This window comes from Zalophus californianus, chromosome 5, assembly GCF_009762305.2.
Source record: "Zalophus californianus isolate mZalCal1 chromosome 5, mZalCal1.pri.v2, whole genome shotgun sequence".
Taxonomy (NCBI): domain Eukaryota; kingdom Metazoa; phylum Chordata; class Mammalia; order Carnivora; family Otariidae; genus Zalophus; species Zalophus californianus.
In genome coordinates, this window is record NC_045599.1 from 102,629,600 (window position 1) to 102,653,701 (window position 24,102).

At 35.7% G+C, this 24,102-nt stretch overlaps 1 protein-coding gene across 3 annotated transcripts in view; it reads left to right on the forward strand.

Annotated features, from left to right (window-relative positions):
• Positions 1 to 24,102, forward strand: part of GABRB2 (gamma-aminobutyric acid type A receptor subunit beta2) — a 240,787-nt gene that overhangs the window by 106,748 nt on the left and 109,937 nt on the right. For all 3 annotated transcript variants that reach the window (XM_027606576.1, XM_027606577.2, XM_027606578.1), the window contains one exon: positions 9,767 to 9,849. In XM_027606576.1, coding sequence (XP_027462377.1) covers positions 9,767 to 9,849 — 83 coding nt within the window. The remainder of the gene's footprint in view (positions 1 to 9,766; positions 9,850 to 24,102) is intronic.

A 24,102-nucleotide genomic window follows, 5' to 3' on the forward strand; every position in this document is an offset into this window, starting at 1 on the left:
CTTCTGTCAAATATAGAAAAACTTTCTGGTAATCATAGCTTTTCAAAGATGGAATAGGGTCCTTTCAGAAAGAGTGAGTTCCAAGTCACTGGAGAGGTTCGAGTTAGAACAATAATTATAGAGGTCTTATGAAAGACCACTATTTATTTTAGTATACTTTTAGTCATTTAATTGTGCATCAATATACCTCCTTAAATGAATATGAAATTGCACTTAACTGCTTTCTAATGTTTTGTCTCTGAAAAAATCAAGAGCACTTTTCTATGTCCACACTCTTCTCAAAGTGCTTTTTATTGCATCATGTTATTAAATCAAAATGCATTTAATTATCCTTATAGGTTATCCTTAATAAGTATAAAATGTCTCCATTTCTTCCCAGTTTAAAGTCATACTTACTATATACTTTGTATATAGCTTTACATGATTTTATTTTCCACATTAATTTCTTAAAGTGGAATTTCAGGAACAAAGGTTGCTCATTTGTTGGGTTTTGATTAGTGTTGTCGAATTACCATCCAGGAAGTTTGTACAGATTTACATACAGTTCTACCACCAGCACAAGAGTGTCTGTTTCCCTGCAGAATCTATAGTACTGAATATTAAAATTCCTTTACATTTTTGCTGATTAGATAAACAATAATAATCATGGCTTAATTTATATTTCTACAAATTTGTGGCTTCTAATGGTGTTGAGCATTTTTTCCAGATATCTGGTGCCTATTTTATGTAAAGACTTAACTCTTAAATAGTGAAACTGCCATTAGTTGGAAATCTTTACCATCAGAGATCAGAGTGGCAGAAAGGCCAGAGACTGCAGTGTTTGTGGATTTTGTTGGAGTTGGAAGTACAAGGTGAGTTGCCAGTATGTGACAGGAGGCAGCTTTCTGTAATTCATTTCTCATGTTTAAAACATAACAGCAGTTATGTTATTGTTACTTCAGTAAAGCCTATTCTACTTTACTGATTAAGGTTATCACAGTTGCAACCATGTACTGCAGGGAAAGTATGTTGTGAGGGCATATTAAAGGCTGGATCTACTACAAAAAAATGTTTCTCTGAGCTTTTCATACGGTATGTTTTTCGTCAGATGTTGGAGTGTGTGTGTGTGTGTGTGTGTGTGTGTGTGTGTGTGTGTGTGTGTGTGTGTGTAGCAGTGGTGGGGAGGGAGATTTCAGGCTCATTTGGGTACTCTGATGGCAATATTCCCTCCAGAACTTCCATGTCATTGGGCCTGAATCCTGCGCTGACATTTTTTTGTCCAATCGTTCTTATCCCTTTCTTTCATAAGTGATGATGCCCGATGAGCATCCTTCAGGGTCTACTGGAACACCCAACTTCAGACTTCTCCTCCTAGGGAGACAGAAAATAATGAACAAGCAAATGCATACACGGGATAATTTCAGATAATGACAAGTGTAATGAAAGAAGTAAAACGAGATATGACAGTGACCAATGGGGAGGAGGGTTAGGGCTACCTTAGCTAAAGTGGAAGGAGAAATCTTCCTTGGTGGGCTGGGATGAACTGAGACTGCAGCCGTAGAAGGGGAAATTCATTTAAGGTAGAGGGAGCCTTCATCCCCTCATCCCTAGAATCCCAAGACAAAGGACCCAGGAATGGAATGCTTCTAATTTTTTTGACAGCCTAACTCAAAAAACCTCAGATTTTAAATACATTTCTGCAATATATTTTATCAGTCGAGAGCCCAACGGGAAACAGATCACATCCTGAAAATGGGATAATTTGAAGACAATGTATTAAAAGGGAAGTTTACAAAGAGATTAGCACCTCCTCCCTCCCAGAGCTAGGATCAGCAGATTGCCGGTCCACTCCCTGATGTTCCAGACATGAAGACGGAGAGCAAAGCAGGGCCGGGGGAACCCGGACACGAGTTCCAGGGAACGGAGCCTAGGAAACTGTTCCTCTGGCCTCACTCTCCTCCCTCCTCTAAACTCCTGGTCTGCTCCCTATTGGCCAAAGCCAACCTGAAGCCAGAGAATCAGGGAGACAGTTTATGAAATCCAAACATTCTAGTCTGTAAGGCCACAGAACGTGGTGATCAAGGGTGGAGGGTGGACCTGGAGAGGCAAAGGAAGACATCCAGCATGTGTAGTTTATATTTTAAAATAATACTGGATGGGATTTGGAAGAAGTGGCAACAGACCCAGGTGAGGTCGTAACCTTGGCCTGTCACTGGCAAGCTATGAATCAGCATTCGTGAACCACTTACTTTGTTAAAATAAATAAATGGCTAGAATAAAACTGATTAACTTATTCTGAAATGGTATGACTCTAATGTGTTAAAAACCAAAATTAAATATTTTAAATATATTTTAATGAATGCAGCAAAAAGTTTCTGGCATACCTGGACATTGTTTTAAATTTAAAAAACAGAAAACAAAAAAACACAAATCACTGCGGAAATATTCTGGGTCCCAGCTATATGTCTTTCTAGTTGGTAAGTGGCTCTGGGTTCAATTAAATCCCTTACATTGATCTGAAATCAAATTTCAGTTATTAGATGATGAGTCAAAAAATAGAATGATTACTTGTTCTCAGGGACTCAGGCTTCCTCTAAGACAGAGAAGTGAGCGTGTTCTCATTGCTGAGATAAGCACACACTTTGCAGATGAGACCATCAGGGTTGTAATGTGGGAAATCTTGGTAAACAAGGGACTGACTGCAGAAGAATAAAGGCGTGGACTGTATGTCCATATCAATTAATATTTTTGATTGTGTGGGATTTATATACTCGCAAAGTGAGATTTTGTTTGATACTGCTGTTTGGATTCTACAGGCATGGTATTTAAGGAAATGTCTTTGAGAATAGTACCTGGACTTGTAGCAGAAACCTGTGTAGCCTTTAAATGGTCAGAGTATCTTTACAGAGGATAAGATTCCAGAAAAGCAAAGAGTCACAGAAGGCCAAACAGCTGCAGAAGAGTACAAATAGCTCTAATCTCAAACGCATGATTTATCAAATGGGAACATGATTGCTAGCAATCTTACTTTTTTTGGTGATTACAAAGTTGAGCATACTAGCGCATGTGACTCTATATGAGGACTTGTAAAGGGCTTTTAAAAACAATTATGCATGAGTGTTGGAGATTTTAATTTAAGCAGGACTCTGTGGAGATAAATCAAGAGCATAGGCTGGAAGAAAAGTGCTGAGGGAGACCTTCAATCAGGGGAGAATATTAAGTAGGACTCCTTGGGGAGAGGCCTGTATTTGCTTGTCTGGGGTAGGCTAATCTACATAATTGACTAAAACAGAATGAACAGCTGTGAAATACAGCATTTGAATGTGTGGGTAAAACACAATTACAAAATATACAGGGTCACAGAACATGTAATGTATTTTCATAGGATTACAGAATATCCAAGCTCATTTGGGATTTCAGAAATCGGCCAGTTCCCCAGAGAAGCTAAATGACTTTATCAAGGTCAACTAGCTAGTTAGTTATAGCATAGTAGTTAAGTATGTGGGCTCTGGAGTCAAACATCCTAGATTTAAATCCCAACTCCACCACTCACTCTGTGACTATTAGAGAAAAACACTCTACCTTTCTGTGCCTCAATTTTCTTATCTATAAAATGGGAATAATAGGACACTGATATTAAATGAGATGATACATCTAAGCAATACTAGATTATATCTGGAACTCAGTAAGTGATCAGTTAATATGAGTTATACTTATTACTAGCAAGAATGCAAAGCTGAAGTCATTTAAGTCTTATATCAATGCTCTACCTACTCTACAAAATGCAAGAGCATATAACAAGAGGGATATATGTGAGAAATTAGTTTCCCAACTAAAGTGGTTGTGAGAAACAAAATAATATCAAGTCTGTTTGGAGATACAGAAGCAAATCTTTTAAAGTACTTTTTGGGGAAGTGACTCAGATGAGCTCTTAAGAACTTTTCAAAATTTCAGTTTGTACTCTCGTGCTAAAATTTAGTATATTGATCTTCCCCCACCCCCACCCGAAGTCTTTAATTAGTTTAACAGCCAGAAAAAAAAATATATCAATATATTTTTTTAATAATTGGTTGTTTTTAACATCCTAATTTTTCTCTAATAATGATGCCAACTCATGCTATAGGATTCCCCTATCCTTTGTAAGTAGAGGAAGTTGTGCTTTTTAGTAAATGTACATTTTGAACAAAATGAAAGCATGCTGTGAATTAAAATAACATGGTTTGAATATAGTTGGAGATAGGCATCTGATTTTCAAAAAAAATACAAAAATATTGAAAAAATTTTGTGTGCATAGAATAATTGGATGGTTATCTAGATAAAGAAATCAAAGTAGAAGTCCTCAGTCACTTTCTTATCATCTCTGGTTGAAATCCTAACAAGCTTCTCACTTGTTAAGGTACTTGTTTGACCGTATATTCTAGTGCCTGAAGCCCATCTTGATGAGTCTGGTGAGGTGCATCTGGGTGGTTCAGTTGGTTAAGCATGGGACTCTTGGTTGGAGCTCAGGTCGTGATCTCAGGGTCGTGAGATTGAGCCTTGCTTCGGGCTCCATGTTCAGCATGGAGTCTGCTTAAGACTCACTCTCCCACACCCTCTCTCCCTTGCTCTCCCTCACCTCCTTCTCAAATAAATAAATAAATCTTAAAAAAAAAAGAGTCTGTTGAAAGTGCCAAAACATGTCACGTTGATTATGATTTTGAGTTCTCCTATTAGCTGAGAGACAAAAGCAGTTGTTACTACTTAATAACTATCTTTGATCATATTCAATCCCAGAATGATATGGTAGCATCATTAAGTCTCAGGTAATGACACTGTAAAATATCTGTTATGGCTTTGGTGCAAAATGCTGGCATAGCTGTTGTATTTCCTGATTTTATAGGTGCCTTTAGTGATGGTTTTAGGGTATGTTATATATATAGTTTTCTTGCACTGTGTCAGTATTTTATGGTTGACAAGCCCCAATGACTAAGGATTAAAAAGTTTCTCCAAAGATCTAGGCTTTGGAATAGCCCAGTCAGAATACTGACATTCCCCAAAGGTGGCTTTCATCATGCAATAGTATTCAGCCCCAAAAAGGCGTATTTCCGCTTGTAACTAGAGAAAATTTGTTACTTGTAAATGAGGTACATCTGAAAGCATCATTGACTGTTTCCTGTGATTGAAGACAAAGCTATCTCTATATATTTCACAGTGGTCTTAAAATTTAATCAGGATACCTGCATAATGAGTTACTAGCTTCACTTCAAAGACTCCTAGTACTAGTGTTGAGTAATTTAAGGCCCATTAAGGATGTTTATCAGGATTGAGAAAGGCATGTTCATGAAAACCCCATTAAGTATATTTGTTGTATTGACTTAATTTCTAGAGAAACTTAACACTGCTATAAATCATAAAGTTCCAAAGAACAGATTTTGATGTTGATCATTAAGCTTTTCTGAATAAGATTCATTTCTGAATCTTCTATAAATCTATAAATCTATTCTTTTAGAATTTTTTACATAAATTAAATGAAGCACTTAATATAGAAAATTGTTTCAAAGTTCTCAGTTTGAGAATGCTTGTGACCTTGCTTCCTTTTTTTCTTCTCTTTATTTTATTATTATTATTACTATTTTAATCTTGGGTTAGTGATACATGCCAGAGATATGCCAAAGTGCTGAGATACAAATAAAACAAAAACAGATGTAGTTCCTGATCTGACAAATCATGTAGCAAAGATGCAGGTTTGTTACACATGTCTGTACCTTTAATTAAAAATCTGCTGAATATAGTTCTATATACATACATGACATAATTTTTTGCACATTTATATGTTTGGGTGTTATTTACATCATATTTTGTAGCTCTGCTTTGCTTTTCATATAGGTGTATGAGTATTCTACATTTCTTCATGTGTATAAACATATACATGTGCATATTTCCAAATATCAACCACTGATCAAATGAGTTATCACTGTATCTTCTCATTAGCAGGTGGTCATAACAAAAGTTACCGAATATTTTATGAGTTACAGATCTCTTTTTGCTTTTATCATCTCACAACCAATTAGGATGACAAGTTTTTATTTCAAGTGTTCAGGAGCATCCAAGCATTACAAGATCTAAGTGATTCATCCCAGCTCACTCGCTCCGGTCTGTATGAACAGGACTCCACAGGGATTATTTTGTCTACAGAGTTTCTGCTTTAACTCAGTAGGAGACACAAATGCCTTGTAAGCATTGACTAGAAATATTTATACATGTTTTTTTTTTGTTTTATGAAGCATAGCATTAAAAATTAAAACACTGGTGTAAATACAAATGTTGATGTGACAAAAACATTTTCATCTGTTTTATTTTTTAAATATGGGTAGAAACTCATTTCTTCTGCAATAGCCTTAGTCAATTTATTTTTCTTGTTCACAGCACTCATGTTTACAGCACTAGTTCACAGATGTTATTTGCCATGAATATGTATCCACAAAAAGTGTGAGCCACAACCTATATAGTAGCTAGTGCAAGCTTCACCTCACTTACACAGTCGAGCATCTGTTTACGGCTCTTGCTTCTTTTTTTATCATAGGTGTGCCCTTGTGCCTTTAAGGTCCTTTGTGTTCGTTCTGTCAGATGAAGTTAATTTTCTCTAGTTTCTCAGATGGGGATTATTTCTGCTATTTTACAAAAGTAATATGGAAGTTTTTGTATGCCAATCATAAACCTAATTTTATTTTCTTTAAAATTTTCTCTTCTACATAATACAGGCTTCTGTATGTTAGTAGCAATTCAGGTTGTTAACTACATGTTAAAAAAGAAAAAAAGTAGAAAGAAAGAAAAAAGAAAGAAAAGAAAGAGAGAAAGAGAAGGAAAGGAAGGAAGGGAGGAAGGAAGGAAGGAAGGAAGGAAGAAAGAAAAAAGAAAGAAGAAAGAAAGAAAAAGAAAGAAAGAAAGAAAGAAAGAAGAAAGAAAGAAAGAAAGAAAGAAAGAAAGAAAGAAAGAAAGAAAGAAAGAAAGAAAGAAAGAAAGAAAGAAAAAGAAAAAGAAAAAGGAAGAAGAGAGAGAGAGAAGGAGCAGTGAGAAATTCAGTCAAATATTGCATAGCCAAAATAAGTTGGTATTTTTAAACCCCAAGTAAATAATTAAATGTGAGTGTTAATTTTTATATAATTTTTAGAATTTGTAAAATATAAGTATTTTTTAAGTCCCACTGAAAGCAAAAACAATCAGTTTGATGATAAGATAAACTCTAGTACTAATTGACACAATGTCAATTAAATGGATTAAAATTCATTTACTGTTAAAAATATAAGAAGAATCCCTAAAACTTAAGTTGAAAAAGTTTCACATATAAGTTGAAAAAAAGAAGAGAAACAATGCAATAAGATAGTCCTCCAAATAAAAGATCTATAATCAGCAAAACAAACTGCTTGCTCTTTATAATTCATGTTTTTATTTATCCAATGGATGTTTATTGATTGCTTTACAATAAATAGAATAAAGCCTGTGCCCCTAAACAGCTTCATTTTACTGAGAGAAATAGTACTAAAAAAAAAAAAGAAAGAAAGAAAGAGGCAGAAGTTTTTACTTCTTATCCCCTTCACCTATCCCCCAGTCTCTCCCCTTTGGCAATCACCAGTTTGTTGCTTTCTCTTTTTTGTTGTTTGTTTGTTCATTTGCTTTGTTTATTATATTCCACATAGAACTGAAATCATATGGTATTTGTCTTTCTCTGTCTGGCTTATTTCACTTAGCATATCTGCTAGGTCCATCCATGTTGTCATGAATGACAAGATTTCATTCTTTTCTTATGGCTGAGTAATTGTTAAATCATTATGTTATATACCTGAAACTAATTTAAATTTTTAAAAGTAAAAAAAAAAGCAAGATAATTTCAGATTGTGATACTTGCCTGAAGGAAATAAACAGGTAAGATGCAACATTAGTTAAGGCAGCCACTTTGGGTGGGCTGTTTGGGAAAAGACTCTCAGAGGAGGTGATTTTTGACCTGAAAGATCAGAAGAGAAGGCCTTGTGAAGATCAGGGAAACACATGTTTGAAGCAGAAAGAAAAAATGTGCAGACTGGAAGATAGCAAGTAAGGACTTGGTATGAGATAATATTGGGAAGGAAGAGGCAGATTATTCAGGGCACAGTAGGACACAGCCAAGACTCTGGATTTTATTGGAAGAACCACTATTTAAGCAGAGGAGTGATAAAATCTATGTTTTTAAAGATCTGATGGCTGTGTGGATAATGGATATTTAGGAGGGAAATGGAGAGGCCAGGAGACCAATCTACTGTTATAACATGAGGTGAGGCAGTGGGAGCCATAGATTTTGAGGGCGGCAATGGAGATGAAAAGGAGCCAAGGCCGAGTAGCTAACTCTTGGTGAAGGAAAGAAAGGAATTAGGGATGAACATCAGCCCTAGGATACTCACTTATTGTGAAAAAGAAAAACAAAAATTAACAGAGCACAAACCTTAATGAGGCAATAATCAAACTAAAGAAGCATGAACTACTTACATTAAGTTAATCAGTTATTTCCATCCAACAACTGAGGAGTGGGACTTGCACACCTAACTGAGGAATTTCATAAGCTCGGTCTACTTAGATTACTTGTAAACTCTGACCAACCTTTCAGTGAAAAATATCTATCTGGGGACTCTTTCTCCCAAGTTGGGGCTGTATCATATTTCTCTATTCCCAACTCATAGTAAAGTGCCCTTCAGAGTAGAGGGAGCCAAAGTTGGTCAAATTCAATAGCAATTCCTTCTCTTAGTTTTTTTCAGCAGATGTAAAGGATCTGCTTTATGTAGGTACTGTTTTATGTTCTATACATAAATTATTAATTCTTATAGAAATTATTGTTAATAATATCTCCTTCTTAGAGATAAAGAAATTAAGGTTGGTTAGGAGATATTAACCGTGTTGATGTCAGTCAGTTAGTGAGACAGAATTAGAATTTATACCTATGTCTGTTGTATTCTAAAACTTGTGTTTTTCATGACATTATGCTGCTTTATTGATCAGAAAATATATATTAACAAATCATTTAGGACTATATGCTTTTTGACTCCTTTTAGTAGGTCTTCAATAAGAGATTACTGAAAAATGATGATAGAGGAATATAAAGACTTTAAAGAGACATATTCATATCTCTCTGATAAAATAATAAAGGTGCCAGGTGTTCTAAATAAGTAACTCTGCCAGCCCATAGGAGGATGCTTTTTAACAGGTCATGAGAATATCGGATTGCTCAGCACAGAGCAAACCAGGTGATAGATGAAAGGCTGATTGTATGTTGTATTAAAGCAGTTGAAAAGTATTACACTATGCATGGAAATGTCAAAAATGATGAATCAAAGCCAAGATTTAATGAAGATTAGATTTGAGGGAGGAGGAAACAAATGTGAGTGGGAGAGGAATTATCTATGTTGATATTCTTAATCACCTGTGATGCTTATAAAATAAAGAGCCCTAGGACCGTCCTTCCCTATACCAAGATGTTCCAAAGCTTGGAAACTTCCTGTTTAACAAACACTCCCAGGTGATTTGGGTACAAGTAGGTAATGGACCACACTTTGGAAAAACACTGATTTAGTTCTGTCTTTTTTTTTTTTTTTTAATAAGTCAGCCTGAGGCTTATAAAGGAAAATGGTTATCCAAAGCTGTAGCACCCCTTTTTGCTAGAACTTTGGCTAAGTCAGTTTCCTAGAGGCCCAGTTCTGCCATCTTTGATACTTGGATTTAATTTTTCCAACTCCAGGCATGGACCAGCTAACAGTGTATATCATCGCTATTTCTCTTCTAGAATCACAACCACAGCTGCTTGCATGATGGACCTAAGGCGGTACCCACTGGATGAACAAAACTGCACCTTGGAAATTGAAAGCTGTAAGTTTTTCTAAGAATGCAGCTAGTCTGAACTCTGCTTTAAGGTTATTCTGGTTCATGTCCAGATCACAGGTCCTGCAAAGGTCCTGCTACCACAGTAAATCTGGTAGAGGGAGATACAGTATCTTTCCTCGGTGATGCTGCCAACCTCTTAGTCTCATCTTTAAATCCCTAGGAGAAATATATAAGGGAAGATATAATCTAGCAATTAAAGGAAAACCCTAAGTCCCTGGAAGGAGACCAAGTGCTATTCCAGGTATTTAAGTATGGAATTGGTGCATAGAGCTGCAACATGGTTGGAAAAATAGGTGGTGATGGCAGGGTGACACAGGAAATCCCAATTGTCTTTGCCTCTCATAAACATTTGCAATTGCAAAATCAGTGTGGCCTCTGGACCAGTTAAAACATTCACAAGAGTGTGAGGGGCGCCTGGGTGGCTCAGTCATTAAGCGTCTGCCTTCGGCTCAGGTCATGATCCCAGGGTTCTGGAATAGAGCCCCACATGGGGCTCCCTGCTCAGTGGGAAGCCTGCTTCTCCCTCTCCCACTCCCCTTGCTTGTGTTCCCTCTCTCGCTGTCTCTCAGTCAAATAAATAAATAAATCTTAAAAAAAAAATTCACAGAGTGTGGATTGGTGGAGTTTTTTTTCCCCAAAGATTTTATTTAACAGAGAGAGAGACAGCAAGAGAGGGAACACAAGCAGGGGCAGTGAGAGAGGGAGAAGCTGGCTTCCCACGGAGCAGGGAGCCCGATGCGGGGCTTGATGCCGGGACCCTGTGATCATGACCTGAGCCGAAGGCAGACGTAATGACTGAGCCACCCAGGTGCCCGTGGTGGAATGTTTTTTGTTTCGAGGGACTATTTTCGGTGTCTAAAATTTATTTTATATTCTTGCTGAACGCCATATGATGAGCAAGATTGGTGTATATGTGCATGTTTATTTTCTTTCCTGTGCTGACCTGTTTTACAGTGTTGTTGCTTTTCTGGGCGGCAGTTTCAGTGTCCTTCTTGATGACTCAATCACCTACCCTGTTGGGTGGGCGAAAACATTGATTTCATAACCTGTCTCCTTTTTGGAGATCACACATGGAGGTCATTTGAGATGGGATAGGATTTTGAATCTCTTTTCTTCGTCAGCTCTTTGCAATGTTTTCGTAGCTCATCCCACCAAACAATTGAAAGCTGACGATTTTATATCCAACATTCTAGATAATGAGTGACTTGACTGCTGTGCAGATAGGATACTCTCTGCTGTTATGAGGAGCTCTAGCTGTGACAAGCAGTCCAACTCTCAGTGCTCCGAGTGGAAATACAAGCATTTATGGCACATTGCTGGTATTTTTCCCATTAAAAAAAAAAAAAAAAAAGCTTTCAGGGATAATTAAATTTACATACATTTTTTTAAGAACTTGATTTCTTATTTGTATTCCCAATTCATCATTATTTTCACATGTGATCTTTACAATAAAGAACTATTTAATGAAATTGGTTTATAGGATTTTGATGATTATGTATGTTTGGGATAACTTTGCATTTTCATAACTTATGATACAATTTAAGTATAGAATATTCTTCAAAGTCCAAATTCTTTGGTTATTTCAAATTGTTGGTGTAAGGATGTGTTTGTTTGTTTTTTTTAAAGTAGGCTGCCATGTACTAATATTGACTTTTTATGGTAAGAGAATTTTTCATGATGAAATTTGAGTGGAATTTTAAATAATCATAATTTTGTACATAGTTAAAGCACTTTCACTGATTTTATTCCATTTGAGCTGTTTACAACCCCCTCAGGTAAGTCAAAAAAAGGCCTTTTTGTTTTAAAGAACAGATGCCTGAGGACACAAGCAACACCCAGGTGTTTAATGTAATTAAATTGTAATTCTGACATGAATATTTTAAAATTAACATAATTCTTCAGACTTTTAGAAAGTTTAAGTTTTAATAAAGGGGCATTTACATCTCTTATTTCAATTCACAGTTACCCTATTAATAGACTTTTTTCCCCAGCTTTACTGAAATATAATTGATATATATAACATTGTATAAGTTTAAGATGTACAATGCCATGATTTGAGATATATATATATATATGGTGAAATGATTGCCGCAATAAGGTTAGTTAACATATCCATTATCTCACAGTTACCGTGTGTGTGTGTGTGTGTGTGTGTGTGTGTGTGTGTGTGTTGAGAAATGATCTACTCTCTTAGCAACTTTCAAGTATACAATACAGAGTTGTTAACTATAGCCACTATTCTGTAGATACCCAGATCTTATTCATCTTTTAACTGAACACTTGTAACCCTTTAACCACCTTCAACTATCTCCTCCATACTCCCACCCCTGGCATCCACCAAGTTATTCTCTATTTCTATGACTTCAGTATTTATTTTTAGATTCCATATAAATAAGATCATACATTATTGGTCTTCTCTGTCTGACTTATTTCACTTAGTATAATTACCTTAAGTTTTGAGATGCCTGGGTGGCTCAGTCAGTTGAGCGGTTGATGCTTGGTTTCAGCTCAGATCATGATCTCAGTATCCTGAAATAGAGCCCTGCATTGGGGTTCATGCTCAGCACAGAGTCTGCTTAAGATTCTCTCTCTTCCTCTCCCTCTGCCCTCCCCCCGTGCAAATAAATAAATAAATCTTTTAAAAAATTCCCTTAAGTTTTATCTATGTTGGCACAAATGACAATATTTCCTTTATGACTAAATATTCCATTGTATACATATATCACTTTTTTTTTTTTTTTACCTACTCATCCATCAGTGGACACTTAGGTTTTCTCTATGCCTTGGCTATTGTAAATAATTCTGCAATGAACGTGGAAGAGCAGGTACCTCTTTGAGATAGAGATTTCATTTCTTTCATATATTTACCCAGAAGGATTGCTGGATGATAGATCTACTTTTAATTTTTTGAGAAACTTTCATACTGTTTTCCATGGGATCTGTACCAATTTACATCCTCACCATCAGTGCACAAGAGTCCCTTTTCTTCACATCCTTGCTAGCACTTGTCTTTTTGATAAAAGCTATTCTAAAAAGTATGAAGCAATATCTCATTATGGTTTTGATTTGTATTTCCCTGATACAAATTCTTTTGCTAGTATATATCATTTCCCCAACACCATTTGCTGAAGAGACTATTTTTTCCCCATTTTTTCCCATTTTATGCTTGGCTTCCTTGTCATGGATGAGTTGACCATATATGTGAGAGTTTATTTCTGGGCGCTTGATTCTGTTCATTGGTCTATGTGTCTGTTTTTATGCCAGAACTATACTGTTTTGATCATGATAGCTTTACAGTATAGTTTGAAATCAGGAAGTGTGATGCCTCCAGCTTTGTTATTCTTGTTCAAGATTGCTTTAACTATTCAAAGTCTTTTGTGGTTCCATACAAATTTTAGGATTGTTTGTTGTTTTATTTCTGTAAAAATACATTGGAATTTAGATAGAGAATGCATTAAATCTATGGGTAGCTTTGGGTAATACAGACATGTAAATAATATTAATTCTTCTGATCTGTGAACACAGGCTATCTTTCCATTTATTTATGTCTTCAGTTTCTTTCATCAATGTCTTATACTTTTCATTGTACAGATCTTTTATCTCCTCAGTTAAATTTATTCCTAACTATTTTATTGTTTTTGATGCTATTCTAAATGAGATTGTTTTGTTTTTAGAGTTCATTCTTTGTATATAGAAATGCAACTGTTTTTTGTATGTTTATTTTGTATCCTGCAACTTTACTGAATTTGTTTATTAGTTCTAACAGCTTTTTGGCAGTCTTTAAGGGTTTTCTATATATAAGATTATGTCATCTGCAAACAGAAATAATTTTACTTCTTCCTTACCAATTTGGATATCTTTTATTTCTTTTTCTTGTCTGATTTTTCTGGCTAGGACTTTCAGTACTATGCTGAACAAGAGCATTGAGAGTGGGTACCTTTGTCTTGTTCCTGATCTTAGAGGAAACACTTTCAATCATTAACCATTGAGTATGATGTTAGCTATGGATTTGTCATATATAGCCTTTATTATGTTGAAGTACAGTCCTTCTATACGAAATTTTTCAAGAATTTCTATCATGAAAGGATGTTAGATTTTGTCAGATGCTTTTTCTACATCTATTGAGATGATTTTATTAATTTGGTGTATCACATTTATTGATCTACATATAGTGAACCATCCCTACATCCCAGGGACAAATTCCACTTGCTTATGGTTTATGATTTTTTTAATGCACTGTTGAATTTGTTTTGCTGAGAAAAATTTTGTTGAGAATTTTTTTATCTATATGTATCAGGGATATTAGCCTGTAATTTTCTTGCAGTATTCTTATCTGACTTTGGTGTCCAGATAATACTGACCTTGTAAAATGAGTTTGAGAGCATTCCTTCCTCTTCAACTTTTTAGAAGAGTTTTTTTTAAAAACTTTTAAAAAAAAAAAAAGAAGAGAAGGATTGACATTAATTTTTATTTAAACCTGGTTCTGGGCTTTTCTTTGTTGAGAAGTTTTTGAGAACTGATTCAATCTCCTTACTTGTTATTGGTCTGTTCATATTTTCTAGTTCTTCATGAATCAGTCTTCATAGATTGTATGTTTCTAGGAATTTATTAATTTCTTCTAGGTTTTCTAATTTATTGGCATATGATTCTTCATGGTAGTCATTTTGATCCTTATTTCTGTGGTATCAGTTGTACTGTCTTCTCTTTCATTTATAATTTTATCTATTGGGGCTCACTTTTTTTTTGGTTAGTCTAGCTAAAGATTTACAATCTTGTTTATCTTTTTAGAGAATGAACTCTGAATTTTAATTTTTTCTTTTATACTTTTGTCTTTTCATTGCTTTTATTTCTATTTCATTTATTTCTGCTCTTATCTTTATTATTTCATTCTTTTTGCTAACTTTCAGCTTAGTTTGTTCTTTTCTAAGTTTCTTGAGATATAATGTTAGGTTGTTTATTTGAGATCTTTCTTTTATCTTGATACATGTGTTTGTAACTATAAACTTTCCTTTCAGAACTGCTTTTGCTGCATCCCATAAGTTTTGATATGTTGTTTCTATTTCATTTGTCTTAAGTTTTTTTTTTGTTTCCCTTTTTATTTCTTTTTTAATCATTGGTGGTTCAGGGTTGTTTTATTTCCATGCATTTTTGCATTTTCCAGCTTTCTTACTGTTATGGATTTCTGATTTCATACCTTTGTAGTCAGAAAAGACCCTTGATATAATTTCTGTCTTCTTGAATTTTTTGACTTATTTTGTGGCCAAACATATGATCTATCCTAGAAAATGTTCTGTACATGCTTGAGGAGAATACATATCCTCTTGCTGTTGGATGGAATGTTCCGTATGTCTGTTTGGTCCATTTGGTTTGTAGTGTTGTTCAAATCTGCTGTTTCCCTATTGATTGTCTGTCTGGATGATCTAGCCATTGTTGAAAGGGGGTTATTGAGGTCCCCAACTCTTATTGTATTCCGTTTATCTCTTCTTTTAGTTCTGTTAGTAGTTTCTTTATGTATTAGGGTGCTCCAATGTTGGATAAATGTTTATGATTGTTATATCTTTTTGATTAATTTACCCCTTTATCATTATATAATGACCTTCTTTGTCTTTTGTGAGCATTTTTAACTAAAAGTTTATAGTTAAGTATTAATATTCCTGTCTTTACATCTAAGGAAACAGACTCAAAGAGATAAAGTGATTTGCCCAAGATCATGCATCCACTGAGTGGAATAATGGTTCTGTGCTGATGTAGTAATTCATAGCTGGCTTAACTTTTAAAGCCACTGATTTTGTAGGGACCAGATTAATAGGAAGATCCCTATTATAGAAACCAAGAAAATATCCTATACTTACAAAAAATTGGAACTTATTCATATTTAGCCAGACAGTAAATCATTGCTATATGAATGAATACAAATGATAATGAAATACGGTGTTATATTAATAATGTATATGATGTGCAGGTCTTGCTATTATAAGGAGGTAGTTAATTAATTAAGCCTATTGAAATAAATTTAGGATCCTGTCCCTTAAACAAGTAGCTCTGAAGTTCATGCCTAACATTGACCTTATTTAATCATTTCTTTCTGTTAAGCAAAATCTAGACATTCATTTATTTTCCTTCTCCCTCTCCCTTACCCTCTCCCCTCCCTCTTTGCCTCTATCTTCCTTCTCCTTTCTTTTCTTCTTCTCTCCCTCCTTCCCCTCCTTACTGCCCTTCTTCCCTTCCTCTTTCAAATGCAAATGGCCTTAGTAGTGGCATTACTAAATCATTATTACCTTGTCCCTATGTCAGCAATTAGTATATTTAATGTCAGAGAAAATAATATAACTTGATTCTGCGTGAAAGAATATTAGGATTGAGCTAGAATTTCAAGGCTATTTAATATGTTCTACCCAGAAATGAAAAATAATGCAAAGGGGGCAAGGAAAATATTATATATCTTTGAAATGGGAATTGTTAGAGGGCTAATCTCTTACATTCTGAGCTAGATTAACTGCCCAATATCAGTATCAGCTACATGGCCTCTCTCCCCTCCTTAGAAGGGTGAGACTATCTTATACATTCTTAAACCCCATTTCCAGGTTCCCCACTTGGGACATGTGAACCACTTGTGTGAAAGGGAGTGTGGAATTCTCTCAACTAGATCTACTGACAGGCTGCTCATTTCCAAAAACCCGAAGGTTTCTCTTTTCTTCCTCATTTGTTGGTGTGCTTTTTCTCAGCCCATCTCTGGGTGACTTGGACTGGACAGCCTCAGTGTCTCAGAGAATAAGGTTAATGCTCTTATTTTCAATATTGTTGGTCTTTCCATCAGTCTCAGCCTTGGTGCAACCTATAGCAAATTAGAGAGTATGGAACTTTCCCAGCAGCTCTTTCATAGACAACTTCACATGGATTTGCCAAGTGTTCACTGGTATGGCCAGTCAGCCATCTCCTTTTAGGATTCCCCCCCCCCAAAAAAAATCCCACACTGCCCTTGCGGCAGCATCAGAAACCAGTTGTTGCCAGCCTCTCACAGTCACTGATCACCTACACTGTGTCAGGGTAGTCACCTGATTTATCCGTGCCTCAGTTTCCTCATACATAAAATGTGAATAATAATACCTACCACATCAGGTTGTTTGAGGATTAAATGAACTAATAAAGAAGATAGGCACTTTGCTTGGTCTATGGTAGACACCTAATGAGCAATAACTTTGGTAATTAATTATTACTATTATAGCACTGATTTTATTATATTTAAGGATTCCCGTACTACCACAGATTTGACCAAACTATGAGATCTAGTAAGCCAAAGAGAGGCTCAAAACATTGCCCTTCTCAACTCTTGTAGATCTTATTCCAGCTCTTGTTTTTACATTCTGAGTAAAGTCTCATTATCTGCAGGGCTGTCTACTGACTAACAGAATGTCTCAGTCAGCTGTGCCTACAATGTGAAATGCAAATTAATTTCTTCTACTTCTGTCACAGGGAAAAGGAATTAATAGCTAGCTTCAGAATCCAAAGAGGGAGATTTAAAAGCTCTTTGACACTTGTACTTAGATGAAATGGAAGTATGGTCCATTTTAAAATATAGTTCATTTGTGATTTTACTGATATTTTAAACTGACCAGAGAAGGAAATCATCACCTGTTGACCATCTCAAGTTTCTGCAATCAATGTAGTAAATGTGCCTATGAGTGTGTGAGAGTGTGTTGGCACAGGTCTCCTTCTTCCTGGAGTTACTCACCATGCTTTAGGAAAGGAGGAAATAGAAATGTACCTGTGGTTGTCTTACTGAATTCCAATTTAGATATTATATAAAACAACTTGCTGTTAGGTTATTGATGGAATAAAGGCTCTATTTTCTTTCAACAACTTTATTTAAAATACTCCTTATTAAAGAAGTCAATATAGATTGACACATGTAAACAAATTAAGGTATTGAATCCATATTTACTATGTCACAGGTTAATATATTTTGGATATAGTTTATGCTATGTACTGGTCAATATTTTAGTAAATATACATATAGGATTTTTAAGAACTTAGAGGAAAGGAGAAGTGTTCTTCCACTCCTAATGTGAAAATTGATTGTACCTTAGAGTATATCATTAGATTCAAAATACCTAATCACGGAGGAAGTAGTGATTGGATGGGATTCTGAGTTAATGCGTATAGTGGATGAGAGGACATTTGTTGAATATAGGTAGCTTTCTGGTATTGATTTCTCAAGCTAACCAGACAGGTCACTCAGCTTTTTCAAGCTATGGTTTCTTATCTCTACAATACTGCAAATACCGTAAAGGTAATGAGATACTCAGGACAGAAATCTTTGTGCAGTGCTTGGTACTGATATTTTCATAGATAGCAGCTGTTATCTTTATTACCACTATTGTTATAATTATCAATTTCAGCTGGAATATTGTGTTCAGTTAGAGTCCCAATGTTTTAAGAGGGATATTTAGCAGTCAGAAAAAACAAAATATGAATGATAAGTAAACCATGGAGTATAATGAACCAGTAGAAGAAATTTACCAGTACATTTACCTTGAGGAACAGATACCCAGGGAGAGTGGCAGTATTTGAATGGGTTAGCTGTTTTCAAAAACTTACAGCATTTCCTATTAAGAGAGCAGACTGTGTTTGCTCTAAGGGCAAAACTAGGCTATTGACAAAAGATGCCAAAAGGCAATTTTGGACTGAAATATTAAAAAAAAAAAAAGTTCATAGCAGTTAAAGCTGGTGAAAATCCAGCAGGTTGTTGAATGCTATAGACCATTTTCTGGAAAAAAGGGAATTTTTGCATTGGGCAAGTGATGGGATTATATAATTTCTAAGGAGCTCTGGTTTGATGGTTACTTGGCACCAGCAAAAATATGTAGGACTTTAGTTAAAGGACAATTAGGTGAACACTGGTTTCTGTGAAGATGCAGATCCCATATGCATATACATCTGGGAGCAATGCTATTTAGGAAAAGATGAAAATCGCATGCTGGCTAAGATTTTAAGTAGATTCTATGTGTGTTTTGTTGATGGTCTGTTGTTATTTAGCTAGCAATCTTTCTATTCTCAGAGTTTCCTCACAGGGATACCTCTTACCATTGGGTGTGTGAGGATTAAGACTAAGACCCCCACATTTTCCTGCCTTTCTAAAAAATTTAGAACTCCCTTGAGGGTTTTGATCTCATTAAGGTTTTAAGAATCATCACAGCAGGAGAGAATGTATGTGCACATGTGTCTGTGTGTGCGGGGCCGGGTGGGGGTGGGTTGGTAATGTTAAATCATGACGCTACCAAGTATTTCAGGTGATCCTAGAATTATTCAAGTTAGAAAAATATTCCTGTGACATTCCAGTGGGACATAGTCATAATTACTTATCTAGAGAAAATCAAAGAGCATTGCAAATTTTCTGTGGTGTTACTGCATGCAAATTTAATTTGCATCACTGTCCCATTTTGGTGTTTTCTTGAATTGTATCTAGCAGTGTGGAAGAGGAGGATTTGTTTTCCCCTCCTTGCTGTGTGATACTTGATTGGAATGTGATCACTGCTTAACAATTATTATTCCCTTTTCACAATAAACAAGTGCCGGATGTGTATTTAGAAACTCTGGCACCTTGTGAAGATAATACTTGTGATCTTGTGTATCTGGACTTTAGGACATCTGTTCTTTCAATTCTTCCATTATGAGAAAGTGAAGAAGTGACTTAGATATAAAGGGCACACTCTAATATTGAGTATGAAAAATGAGAATATTGAGCCCTTTCCATTTAAAGCTTTTTGTTTCCCCAAAGAGAAACCTTATTTTTTTTCATTTTAATTTTTCTGTAGACTCTACTTTCTCCTTCTGGAATTCCCACAGATAGACCTTGGGTCTCTAACATTTATCTGCCATGGCTCCGAAATAAAATTTGTAGATTTTTGTCTTCCAGATTACTAATATTTATTTTATTCTAAAGAAATTATTACTAATAAGTATTCTATTTTGGCCATCCTGTTTTCAATTTCTAAGAACGCTTTCTTATTCTTTGATTACTCGTTTTTCCATAGTCACTTGTTTTCTTATGGAATCTTCTTTTTAATTTAAGCATACCATTTTAAATTATTTTACAAGTTTTCTTCTGCTCTCTTCATCTTTCTATTTCCTTTTGTGATGATGTATGTTTATTTATTGTGGTCCTTTTTTATGCTGATGGTTTTTCTTGTAAGTCTACTGATCTTGGTAGTCCATTCGTATTTGTAAGTAAAGGGTTAGTTTGACCAACAAGGTACTGATAGAGGTTTTCTGAACTGATGTGGGTTTTCTTAGCCCTTTTACATGGCTGTTTTCATAGTCAGCCTCTTCCCTGAATAAGGAGAATGGAGGCAGGAGGAGAACTGGGCATGCTGAGCTCAGCCTCCCCCTTTAGGAGAGTGGGCTAAGATCTTTCACAGGGAACCAAGGCTCATCTGAGGCTTCAGCACCTTACATTATTTTACCCTTTCATTCCTAGAAGGATCTGATGGAACAACAACTTATCTTTTTTTTTCCTCCCTCCATTTGTAGCAGTACCCAGGCCTATCTGGGGGCTCTGTACTAATTCTCTCTTCAGCCCAATATCTAAACTAGGAACACAGGCAGCCCCCAATTTGTTTAAGGAGCCTTTTTCCAGCGTTATCTCAGGGGCAGTCACCACAGCCAGATGTAAGAGAAGCAAGGGGACTGGTCTGGTGGTGGCATGGTGGCTCCTACTCTGTGAACTTCCTGAGTCTGAAAATTCTCTAAGGCATAGGTTCTCAACATTGCTGCACATCAGACCCCCTGGGAAGTCCTTAAAAATCCAAATGAACAGGCCATACCACGGACCTATTGAATCAAGTCATTTTAAAAGCTCCGCAGGTGATGACAATGAACAAAAAGAGTCCTTTAGGGCATAGTTCTCACACTTGAGTGAGCATGAGAATGTCCTGGAGAGTTTGCTAAACACAGATTGCTGGGCCCCATCCCTGCAGTTTCTAACTAAATTGGGTCTGAAGTGAGGCTCAAGACTGCATTTTTCACATTTACTGGTGATGCTAATGCTGCAGGTGTAAAGACAACACTACTCTAGGACTTTAGTGGAAAGATCGGCCCTCTCTGTTGCACTTGTCATGGAAAACTTGTTTCTTTGGTTTTCTCAGTCTACATAACCTCATCTACATTCTAACTTTTGTACATTTTTCAAAATTACTCGCCCATTGATGTAATGCTTTCCTGTAATTTATAGTGCTATTATGGATTTTACCATTCCTTCTTCTTATAGTTATTTCTATGAGATTCGAGTAAGGCAGGAAGGGTAAATATGCCATCTTAAGCTGAATTCTCCTTTTTCATACACATATTCAGTTTTTAACTACATACACAATTTTCAACCTCATTTTAAAGATGTAATAACATATCACAAATATCTTATTTTCTGAAATCCTCTCATAATTTCTCATGTCTGTCTAGTATTCCACATGTGGATGAATCATAATTTATTTAACCAGTTCCCAATTGTAGAATACAAATTAACTCCACTGTGTTGCTATTTTTAATAATGTTATAATCTGTGTTTGATTGAAGCTATTTATCATTAAATACAATCATGATTTTATGTGTGTATGTATATATATGGCTCTTCTGTAATATGTAAAGTTAAATTTAAATTAATTAAACTAAAAATTCAGTTCCTCAGTCTCACTAGGCATATTTCATGTGCTCAGCAGCCATGGGTGACTAGTTCCTGCCATATTGGACAGTGCAAGTATATAGAACATTTTCATCATTTCAAAGAGTCTGAGTAACAATAATTTAAAAGGTAAATTCATAGAAGTTGAATAACTACATTATAGAAAATATAAAATTTAAAGTCTTTTGATATGGTTTTACATATATCCTGATTCCAAAAACATTAATGTAAAAGGAAAACAAAGGGCATTAGAAGTGAGTACATTTTCTTAATTGAAAAGGAAACCATTATTTTATTGTTCCTAAGTGGGCAAACTGAAAGGAAGCACAATTCATAGTGTTCTCAAATTAGCATCTCCCAATCTCACAAGTGAAAATCTGCCTGTTTTGTTCATTCCCCTCAAGGCACCATTAGGCTGTCTCCCACATGGTGTGCAAAGTGAAGTAGTTTATGGAGTGTGTATGTATACCTTCGTAAATGCTAGTCCAAAAGGTAGAATGTGGATAGACCATATTATCCTGGCAGTGATCAAGATTTCCACATGAATTAACAGGTAACTTTGGAATCTCGAGTTTTAGATACAGAGAATTTGGGGAGAAATTTTTTAGCAGTAGACTCAGTCCCTTATCAGATTTTTGTCCTGTATACATCAAAATAAATACTATGCCAAACCCAGGTAAATTAAACACAAAGGCTTCCACCCCTCACCTGTATTAAGCTGACTGGGTAGCTAAATGAGCCCAGAGCTTATGAGCTGCTAACCCATCTGACCATGTGTTAAGCATAGGTATAAAATTTAGGATGTGTTGGCACAGGCTCAGCTTGCAACTCAAAGAACAAGAAGGAGCAATTACAAGGAAACTGATTCCCATTATGGGTTCTTATAGGTGGAGTGTTTTCTTAAAGACTAAATTAATTCCTAAGCCATTCAAGACAGAGTGCTGGATGAGGCTCTGCTCAAAACCCTGCATTGTGTGTATTTATCTTCCTGAAAGTAATGGCCACTTTCTTTTGTGTTTCTAATGCTCATTTTTTTTTCCTGCTTTGAAATTTTCCATTAAAACTGAAATGCAGTTTAGGTTCTCATTGTATATTATAAATTTTTCTATGGCAGATCTCATGGGGGAAAGGTGGTGGGTATACAAACTTGTTTACTTGGTTCTCCTTTAGACTCAGGAAAGGTGCCAATAGTGCTGTCAACAAAAATCGCTCTTTTTGGCTGGGCTTCAATTTATACTTGATCCTAATTAAGTGAAAATGCCACATTTGTGGCTTTCTTAGCATTTTTAGTGAAAGCTGGAGCTCACCTCATGAAACCTGATGGTAACATCATAAGCCAGAGGCATAAATACACCCACAGACCTTCCCTGAAGCATTTCCAGAAGACTCATGTTGTTTTGTTAGATAGTTGCAGCCCAATGAATTATAACTCAGACTGACTTTTCTCAGATCCTGAATCTAGCTCCCTGTGTTACCACTTGAAGATATTTTCCTTTCAGTAGGCTTTTAATACTGTTGATTTATTTTTGCAAATCTTGTACCTTTTTCTTCATGATAGCTTCCAGAGTTTACCTTCTTTCCCTGCTCCCACCTCCACTGCGGCCAGTACCATGATTATTATATTTATTGTTATCATGATCAACATCATCAATAATAGTTACTACCATTTATTAAATGTTTACTTTGTATGAGACATGGTGCTATGTATATACACACATGATCTCATCTAAATTCCTCATATGGCAGCTACTAGTATTATTTCTTCTTTACAAATGAAGATGTGGTACCTTTGAAAGGTTGTGTAACTTACAAAAGGATACGCAGGTTAACAGGTGAATATCTAGCTGAAGAAAACAGAATCCAGTGTAGCTAGTTTAAACAGAAAGAGACTTATTTGGCTTACTGAATTCTCGGCAAGACTGAGGAAACAGACTTTAGGCTGAGCTTTTATATAGAATTCCTACAATCACAGCTGGGGCCTGTGCTGGCAAGGCAGTCATTGTTCCTGCCAGAGTATTTACGACTGCCCGCTGAACAAAAGGGCCACTGTTCCAGTGGCTAGACCAAAACCACATTGCTTTTCAGGTAGTCTGTACTAATAAAAGGTGTTTTGTGCTGTACGTCTCTCTCAAGTTCTGAATTCAGGTCTCCAGCAAGTGTATCCCATTGTCAGAGCCTAGATCACATTTAGAACTATAGGCAAAAGTGAAGAATGTAGTCAGGTAGTCTTCATTAGTGAGCAGAGTGGCTAAGATGAGATGTGAACCCAGATCAGTCTGATTGTAGAGCCCATTCCTGACTATTATACATACTGTTTCTTTGTTTATATCCCTAACGTAAAATTAATATATTCCTCTTTGTATTATAGATAATGTATTTCTAAGAATTCTATATTTGTTAAATACTACCTGCTGAACTGTATGCTTTCAGTGGATTTTATTATTTTCTTTGCCCATATTTGAACACTAGATTTGGAAGAATCCCCTACTTTATGAAACAGAGCCAACCTCCCATAACAGACGCTGTAAAAGCCTCGCACTCATTCTCTCAACCTTACATGCAAC